Raw genomic sequence first — 9,577 nt, 5'->3', positions numbered from 1 at the left:
CCCTCCCCGCGCACAAATTTGGGGGACACCCCTCCAGACTGACCCTGGAGGGGTGCAATGGCTCACGGGGCCTCACTCTTCTCCCCACCCACTGCCAGGTTCACTACCCCTTCCGCTGAAGCATCGGGCTAGCCTCCTCCCGGTCCCCAAGGTGTCCCTGGTTGGGGGCGCAGCTCCCCACCCCCAAGAGCCCCAGTTCGGCGGGACACTGCGGGATCTTCCTTCTGCTTCTGGCACGGCCTGCTTGCCCCAAAGACAGGCCGGCAGCGATGTGGTCTCTGCGCAGTCCCAGAGCAGGCCGGGCCTGGAGCGGCCTGGAGCGGCCTGGAGCGGCCCGCAGCGGCCCCAGGCCCAGGAAACCCGCTCTCTCACCGGGGCGGTGAACACACGATAGAATGCACATCCGACGTATTTCAGAATGGAACACCTGAAAGCTATATAACTTTATTAACGAGTGTCAGCCCAATACGGTCCATAAAAAAGGAAACAAAACAAAACACAACTCAGCCCTCTTTCCTAGAGGAGCCAAAACTCGAAGTGCCGGAGAACAGCGCCACCAGCAGCAAGACAGGCCGGGTCACGTGCTGCCCAACCGAAGCTCCGAAGCTCCTCCCGCACCCACGTGCTGCCCAACGGAAGCTCCTCCCGCACCCGCGCGCTGCCCAACGCAAGCTCTGGCAATCCAGGCCCAGCAGCGGTTGCTCCGAAAACCGTTGGCTGAGGTAGAGATAGGCGATCTCCCGCAGCTAGTTCCCATCCTGCTGCGGTGTTTGAGAACGTGGCCTTTCCTTCGGGAATGAATCTCAGCCCCGCAGAGACGGCCCCAGAGGTGGAGCTCAAGACCGCGGCGCAGGAGGAGCCCGAGTCCCTGCCGAAGACATGGAAGCCGCCAGGGCCTGGGCCAGACTGGGATGTGGGGGCGCCTCCGAAGGCTGTGCAGCTGCAGGCCTCCAGAGAGAAGCTGGATGTGCCGCCGGAGTCAGGTCAGCAGCAGGAACCCGAGATGGGCTGGGCTTCGGGGCAGCGTGCGGAGCCGCTAGGAGCGGAGCAGGAGTCAGTTTCCTCGGAGGTGTCCTTGAAGCCAGATTCATCTCCGCCCAGGTCACAGTTCCTAACTGAAGTGTCTCATAAGCGCCGCTGCCAAACCAACTGCCTGGAGGCTCCGCTGTCCCGGGGCTTCCGATGGCTGGGATGGAAGGTGGGCTTGTACCCCTGGGTCTTCCTGCTGGTGCCCATACTGCTGACGGCCGTTCTGGGCACTGGCTTTACTTACCTGCCCAAGAGTGAAAAAGAGGACCTTGAGGAGCAGTACACTCCGGTCGGGAGCCCCGCGAAGGCTGAACGACGCTTTGTGCAAGAACATTTCACCACTGACGACTCAGATTACTTCTCCGTCTACCGGAAGAGCACCGAGGTCAACTTCGCTTCTATTTTAGTGGTCGCCAACACTGCCTCCCTGCTGGAACAAGAAGTCTTATCAGAAATTAACAAATTGGACCATATGGTGCAGGCTCTGTATTGGACACAGAAAAACGGAAACCAGATCCCGTACAGTGAGGTGTGTGCTAAGATCCAGGGCTCCTGCGTACCCTCCAACCCAATCCTGTCTGCCTGGCAAGTGAACAAGCATCTTGACTTGAAAACAATCACCTTCCCCATCTACACCCAAAATGGTCAGCCCGTGAGTCTGCCTGGCACCATTGGAGGAATCAGCTTAGACCAGAGGATAGGAACCAACTACAGACTCTCGGAGGCCAAAGCCATGCGGCTGCAATATTACCTGAAGACGGGAGGAGAAGATAATGAGCATAGCAAGATGTGGTTGATCCATTTCCTGAAGCAAATCAGCAATATTGAAAAGAGCCTGGCCTTGCAGATGGTCCAGGTATGTGGTAGCTGGGGTTAGTAGGAAGGCCCGGGCAAAGTGGGAAGGATAAGAAGGCTTATCCTAAGGACCGTGGATAACAATAGTGCTCCCTGAGTGTTCTGTGGAGTCCTTGAAGCTGGGTGTGCACTAGTGTTTTTGGTACTTAGTCCAACTTTCTTAAACTAATACTGTAGGATGCCAAAAGCTTTAGATCATTGGCAATATTCTGGTGGAAAACACAAATCCTGCAACCTCAAGATAGGTTTGTTCCGTACAGACATTGAGCTTCAGGCTTAGTTTCAGGGATTGATTTTCCAGCCAAATTGCTTGGAAATTCTTCCTTTTCGTTAAAGTCTCTGGTGTTATTGAAGAAGATAACTAGGTTAATAATTTTCAAGTAAATTATAGCATAGTGCCAGGCACGTGCTAACTGTGCAGTATTGTTGGTTCAGCTAACCTACTAATACTTGTGAATGGTCCGGTGAAAGTGGGATACCCACTGGAAAAAGCCTTTGAATACCAGGCCTTTCTGAAATGATATTTATACCCTGAAAATAGTGAAAGATAGCAACCTAAAAAAATTTAGAAAAAGCCACAATTTCTTTATTAATAATTTCATAGCTTTATATAAAACTTAGATTTTGTATATTCAGAAGTTTTAAACTTTGCATTTTTAAAAAACTTTGGACATTATGCCAGAGATTTGTGGGAAGAAGCATGTCTATATTCTTTTTTCTAAAAACATAATTCATGTATTTTGATCTTTTAATGAATTTGGACGATATTTTCATCAATAAGCTACAGTGTTTGAATAGTGTTTGTATCTCACAAATATTGTTATTAAAGTTATTTATCTGAGTATATTTTTGTGGCAGGTGGTCTACTTTACATCACTTTCTAGACAATTGGAATTTGAGGCAACTTCTACGACAGTGATTCCTTTGTTTTACGTGGCATACCTTCTAATCATATTATTTTCAATCTCATCATGCTACAGGTAAAACACTTTCATTAATTATTTGAACTTTATTTTTTAAAAAGTTATTGTGGTAAAACATAATATGATAACATGAAATGTCATTTTAACCATTTAAAGTGTATGATTCTGTAATGTTAATGACATTCACACTATTGGACAATTATCACAACTATCTGTTTCCAAATATTTTTCATCACCCCACACAAATACTGTAACCATTAAGCAATAACACCCCATTGCCTCCTCCCAGGCCTGGTAAATGTTTAATCTACTTTCTGTCTCTATTAACTTAGCTATTGTAGAGATTTAATATAAGTGGAATCATACAATATTTGTCCTTCTGTGATTTGCTTCACTTAGCACAATGTCTTTAAGGTTCACCCATGTTGTAGCATGTATCATAACTTCATTCCTTTTTATGGCTGAATAATATTCCATTGTATGTCGCACCGCATTTTATGTGTCAGCTTATCTATTGATAGGTACTTGGAATGTTTCCACTTTTTGACTACTGTGAATAATGCTGCAATGAACATTAGTGTACAAATAATAGCTTGAACCCCTGTTTTCAATTCTTTTTCAATATATACCTAGAAGTGGGATAGGTGGGTTGTATAGTAATTCCATGTCAGGTTGTTGTAGAACAGCCCAGCTGTTTTCCACAGAGGTTACACTATTTTGTATCCCACCGGCAATGTCTTCACTTCCTCACCAATGCTTGATATTTTCTGTTTTATTGATTATAGTCATTCAGGTAGGTGCAAAGTAGTATCTCACTGTGGTTTTGATTCACATTTCCCTAATTACAAATGATAACTAACTTTTGATATGTTTATTGACCATTTGTATATCTTCTTTGGAAAAATGTCTATTAAGTCTTTGCACATTTTTGATTGAGTTATTCTTTAATTGTTGAGTCTTGTTGATGAGCCCTTTATATATTATAGATGTTAACCCCTTATCAGACATATATATATGATTTGCGGGTAATCTCCCACTCTGTGGATAATCTCTTCAGTTTCTTGATAATGTCCACTAATGCATGAAAGTTTTATTTTGATGAAATTCAATTTATCTATTTTTTCTTTCGCTAACTGTGCTTTTGGTGCTGTATCTAAGAATCCACTGGCAAGGTCAAAGTAATGCACATTTATCTTATGTTTTCCTCTAAGAGTTTATGGTTTTAGCTCTTATATTTAGGTTGTTGATTAATTTTTAGTTATTTTTGTATATGGTACATAGTAGGGATCCAATTTCATTCTTGTATTGTACATGGAGAATCAGTGGCTCCATCTCCATAGTTGACTTTCCTAGTCTTCAATCCAAATGTAGTTTCTCTCTTCTACTAGAGATATCTAGAGATAGGTATCCTTTATTTGTCTTGAAGCAGTTAACAAGCAAGGAAAATGTAAAACCAAAAGTTGTTGTCAATATATTAAAATATACTGTTGTGGTTGTTGGGGAGATAAAGTATTGAATTCATACTTCAAAATACTGTGTATATATTCCCATTTATGTCTGTCCAACAAAACCAAGCATAGGTTGTGTTGTTCAAAATGGACTACAGTTCAATTTTTTTTCTTTTTTTTTGCATCTAGTAGGAACTTTTCTAGACCCACTTTACCAGTAGAGGAGATACCTTAAAAAATGTTTTAGAAGGAGGCTTTCATACTTTTTTGTTAATCGCAATACATATTGACCCAGCTTTGAAATACAGGAGCTATTTAGGCTAGTTGGAGGTAGGGGTTCAGAGTCAGTACCTATTTGTACAGGTGGTCTCTCTGCTGGAGCTCTCCCTCCCCTTCTGTTTTATCCCATTCACATCCCTTTGAAGATCCAAGTGAAATTAACCATGTGCAGCGCTTTAGTGTAACTTTCTCACTTTCTCCTGAAATGCCAGCCTGTGGATTAGTACTTGGCTAGCTATATACAAATCACCCAGGGAAGTTTGGTAAAAGTACAGATTCCTAATTTTCCTGTTCCCTCTTTTTTTTGGGTGGGGGCCTTGCATATTGCCTGGGAATTAAAGCTCTCTAGCAGTCAGGTATGGGAATCACCGCACAAGAGGTTCCTGAATATGTATCCAACTGAAGAATCTTATGCATTGATGGAATTTCAGTATGGAAGCTACCACCAAAAATTCCATGATTTTTCCCTTCAAATTTACAGGTGTGACTGTGTACGAAACAAAATGTGCGTTGCAACCTTTGGAGTAATTTCTGTTGCCTTGGCAGTGGTGAGCGGCTTTGGCTTCATGTTGTATACTGGGGTACCATTTGTCACCATAGTTAAAAATTCACCATTTCTTATTCTAGGTGAGTAAAAGAAAATGTGAGGCTATGCACTGTGTCTGTGGGTGTGTAAGATAGATGAGGGAAGGGGCTTGTGTTAGGTTAAGCAAATTAATTATGTTTTGGTCACTCTACATATCCCAAATGAGGTGTCAGGAAAAAGAAAATCAAACTGAGCCCTGGGCTGGTATAGCCAGATTGGTTGGAGTGACATCTTGGACACCGAAAGGTCATTGGTTAGATTCCAGTCAGGGCACATACCTCGATTGTGGGTTTGGTCCATGGTCGGGGCATGTACAGGAGGCAACCAATTGATGTTTCTCTCTCACATTGATGTATCTCTCTCCCTCTCTAAAATCAGTAAATGTATCCTTGGGTGAGGATTAAAAAAAAGAAAAGAAAATCTAGTGCCCCAAATGGCAATACAAAGAACACGAACAGGCAGTCCACGCAGACACATGTACATGCACATATACACTGAAAAATTGAAAATACAAGTCATGAAAAATATAAGAAAAAAATACTTGATCTCTCAGTTTATTAAGGGATTCAAATTAAACCAAAAGTGAGACACCTACTTTTCTTATTAGATTAACAAATATTAGTAAAATTGAAGGTTTGGGGAAAGTTGTGTACAAATGAACAGTCACACTCTGCTGGAGGAAATTTGCAAATTGGTACACACTTTTTTTTTAGTACAACTTTGCAACAAGTCAGATTTAAATATTGAAAAGGGAATGCCTTTGACGTATCAATTCCACTTCTAGAAATTTGTTCTATTAATTGAACAGGTGCTCAAAAAGTAGAATAAATATGTTAACTTCAGTGTGACTTAGAGTAAGAAAATACTGAAAACTACTTAATCCCACATCAACATGGGATTGGTCAATTCAAATACAGCATATTAAAATTTTGGAATCATTTCAGTCTTTAGAAAGAAGTATGTATATAATACTAAGTGAAAGTAGTGGTTATGAAGTAAGATGTTTGGAATGGAGTGGCACAGTTATAGCTGTACATTCATATAGAGCAAATTCTGGATAAACATCAAAATGTTAGCGGGAATTATCTCTGAAGGGTGGAATTACAGCTTAAAATTTTCTTTGTATTTTCCTGTAATTTCAGAATTTACTTTACAATAAGCATGAGAAAACAAAGGTCTTTATATTTTGGAAAGTAAGCAAGTTGGAAGAAATAATATTTGGTTTCTTGGGTTAATAGTAGAGCAGCTGTTATTGGATGTCAGCTTATTTATTCTAGCTTTCAGGGCATACATTCATTCACACTCGCACTTAATCGCTCAGTGTTTCCCACAGTTGTAAATAACTGTAGTTAAAGTGTGTATAACTGGTTTAATAGAAACGATGTTTGTATAGTTTGTGTGTACATAGGAGTGTGAATGTATGGTTGTGAATGTGTGTGTTTGTGATTCCAGCAATTCAAGAACTGTGTGTGGATCATTTCTTAACAATGTCCTATAAATAATAAAACCAGCTATTAAATACCTAATTATCAATGAGTTCACTCTTGATTCTCCATACTTTTGATTCTTCCATTTTGTCCAGCTGAGCACAATAGAAATCCTCAAAGCTGGCAGCAGTGGGAGTTGATGGCAGGCTACAAAGACTTCTGTCACCTTACATCCTCGTACCTTGATTATACCTGTAGAACATCTGGATTAGAAGCAAAGTTGCAATTCCCACTACCCTACCAGACAATCCATAGAGATAACCCCCCAAACTTTTAAGATCAGCATTTCAGTTCCAAGCATTGATTGTGGCAGCACACACAGGAACAAAGGCGTCCATGAGTGAAAGTACTCTCGGCTCTAGCAGAAAGCCTGAGGAGAAAAAATTTATCTGCAACATGTTCTATTTGTTGTCCTTCTTTCCTAGTCTTTAATGACGATTTCAAAGTCTGCTTTATTCCAAACTGATCATGAAATGCCATCATGGAAAAGAATTAACTACCTAGTAGGCATTAATATGTAAAGGATCCTTGAGATTTATTTTAGTACATATTTCTGCTATCAAGAGTACTTTCATTTTAATGACATAAAGCCTTATTGGGCAAGTGAAGTTTAAATCATAGCATTCTGGCTCTCCAAAACATACCAGCAGGAAAACTACATTTTGTGTGTGTGTGTGTGTATGTTTATGTGTGTGTGTGTATGTTTATATGCTATGTAGTGCCTCTCAAATTATAACACATTGATAGCTAATGTTAAACACAGAACACATAAATCCAGCTTATATTTTAAACAATAGAATGTTGGCTCAATGTGTTTGTGCATTAGTGTGAGATGTCTTATGAGAGAAAATAGTCTCTAAAGTAACCTAGTAGAATCAAAGACGCATGGTGATTTTGCTTTGACTGAACAACCAGTCAATCAAATTTCCTGACTCTTCATTGAAACACTCTAAATGAAGACTAGGAGTAGAATATACTGTGCTATGTGCGAAGAACAGGAGTTATGTACAAAGTGTCGAGTTATTACTGAATAAGGAGTGATGAATTCTGTTGTGGATTCAGAGGCAACTAGAGAAAGAATAAGAAAAAGTATTATCAAAGCACAGATTGGACAAGGTAAATAAGACCTTAAGTGACAGAAAAAGAAAATGGTTTACATTGATCTGTTTAATTTTTTAATGGATATTAATATTTATGAAGATTCCGTTTCTCTTTTTTAACAGGTGTTGGGGTTGATGACATGTTTATCATGATTTCTGCCTGGCAGAAGACCAACCTCATAGATAGCATAAAACAGCGTATGGCCAGTGTCTATTCAAAAGTGGCAGTGTCCATTACAATCACCACCATCACCAACATCCTGGCCTTCTATACAGGGGTTATGACCTCTTTCAGGTCCGTACAATATTTTTGCATTTATACAGGAACAACCCTGTTCTTTTGTTATTTTTACAACATCACCTGTTTTGGAGCATTTATGGCCCTGGATGGTAAAAGAGAAGTAGTCTGTCTACATTGGTTAAAAAAGACAGATAGGCCTGACCAAAAATGTTCCTCATTAAAACGATGCTGCTGTCTCCCATTTGATTCTCTTCCAGATGAACAGGAAGCTGATATCCATCCAATGAATTTGTTCTTTAGAGACTATTTTGGACCTATTCTCACAAGCACTAAGTCCAAGATTTTTGTAGTGCTTCTATACATTTTGTACCTCATAAGTAGTATATATGGGTGTTTCCAAGTGAAGGAAGGTTTAGACCTTCGAAATCTGGCAAGTGATGATTCCTACATTACACCATATTTTAATGTAGAGGAAAAGTATTTTTCAGATTATGGTCCCAGGGTTATGGTTATTGTTACTGAACCTCTTGACTACTGGGATAAATATACTAGGCAAAAATTGGAAAAATGTCTGAGAGATTTTGAAAACAATGGCTACATAGATCAAAATCTTACAGAGTTTTGGTTACAAGAATATGTGCAATATATGGAAGATAACAGACAAGATGTAAATGATAAGAATACTTTTATAAACAGCATTTCAAGTTTTGTTATGAAATTTCCACTTTTTATGTATGATATTAATGTTTCATCATCACATGAAATCAGTTGTTCCCGGGCCTTCATTCAGACCATAGGTATTTCTTCTTCAAAGAACAAGAAAAAGATGTTACTCCAGCTACGGGATTTGGCTGAAGAGTGTGAAATTCCCCTAATGGTGTATAACCAGGCATTCATATATTTTGATCAGTATACTGCAATAATAGAAAACACTGTTCGAAACGTCATTGTTGCATCCACCATTATGTTTGTTGTTTCTTTATTGTTAATTCCTCATCCACTGTGTTCCTTGTGGGTAACTTTTGCTATTGCTTCTGTGATTGTAGGAGTAACAGGTTTCATGGCATTCTGGAACGTCAATCTTGATTCCATATCCATGATTAATCTTGTCATTTGTATAGGGTTTTCTTTTGATTTTTCTGCACACATTACCTATGCATTTGTTTCCAGTTCTGAGCCCTCAGTAAACCGAAAAACAATTGAAGCATTGTATATGCTAGGCTACCCTGTGTTACAAAGTGCAGTTTCAACAGTTATAGGGGTGTGTGTTCTAGCTGCAGCTAAAGCATACATCTTCAGGACATTTTTTAAGATTATGTTTCTTGTTATGTTATTTGGGGCTGCTCATGGTCTAATTTTTATTCCAGTATTCTTAACCTTTTTTTAAGTCTTGTTTAAAATACCTCCTAGCAAATCAAAGGCCAATTACAGAATTTCTGATTGTCCCAACTCAAACTGATAAAAATGCACTATTATCAATAGTCGTCAATAAACTAAAAACAAAGGCATGTTTCCTTGACTTGGAAATCCCATTTAAAATGTTATTGAACATATCCTGAGAAAAATTAATCTTACATTAAAATATCTATACTACTCAGCCCGTATCTTGCCTTCTGTTAAAATAACTTG

The 9,577-nt window shown here is 39.8% G+C and overlaps 1 protein-coding gene across 1 annotated transcript; it reads left to right on the top strand.

The window, feature by feature from the left end:
* Positions 1-796: 796 nt before the first annotated feature.
* Positions 797-9,335, top strand: LOC112317705 (patched domain-containing protein 3). Its single transcript, XM_024574777.2, has 4 exons — positions 797-1,885; positions 2,743-2,864; positions 5,016-5,161; positions 7,831-9,335. Exons 1-4 carry the CDS (start codon positions 797-799, stop codon positions 9,333-9,335), a joined length of 2,862 nt encoding a protein of 953 aa, XP_024430545.2.
* The last annotated feature ends 242 nt before the right edge of the window (positions 9,336-9,577 follow it).

Source organism: Desmodus rotundus, chromosome 4 (assembly GCF_022682495.2).
Source record: "Desmodus rotundus isolate HL8 chromosome 4, HLdesRot8A.1, whole genome shotgun sequence".
Taxonomy (NCBI): Eukaryota; Metazoa; Chordata; class Mammalia; order Chiroptera; family Phyllostomidae; genus Desmodus; species Desmodus rotundus.
Note: the sequence above shows the minus strand (reverse complement) of the source record. Positions and strands in the feature narration are given on the sequence as shown.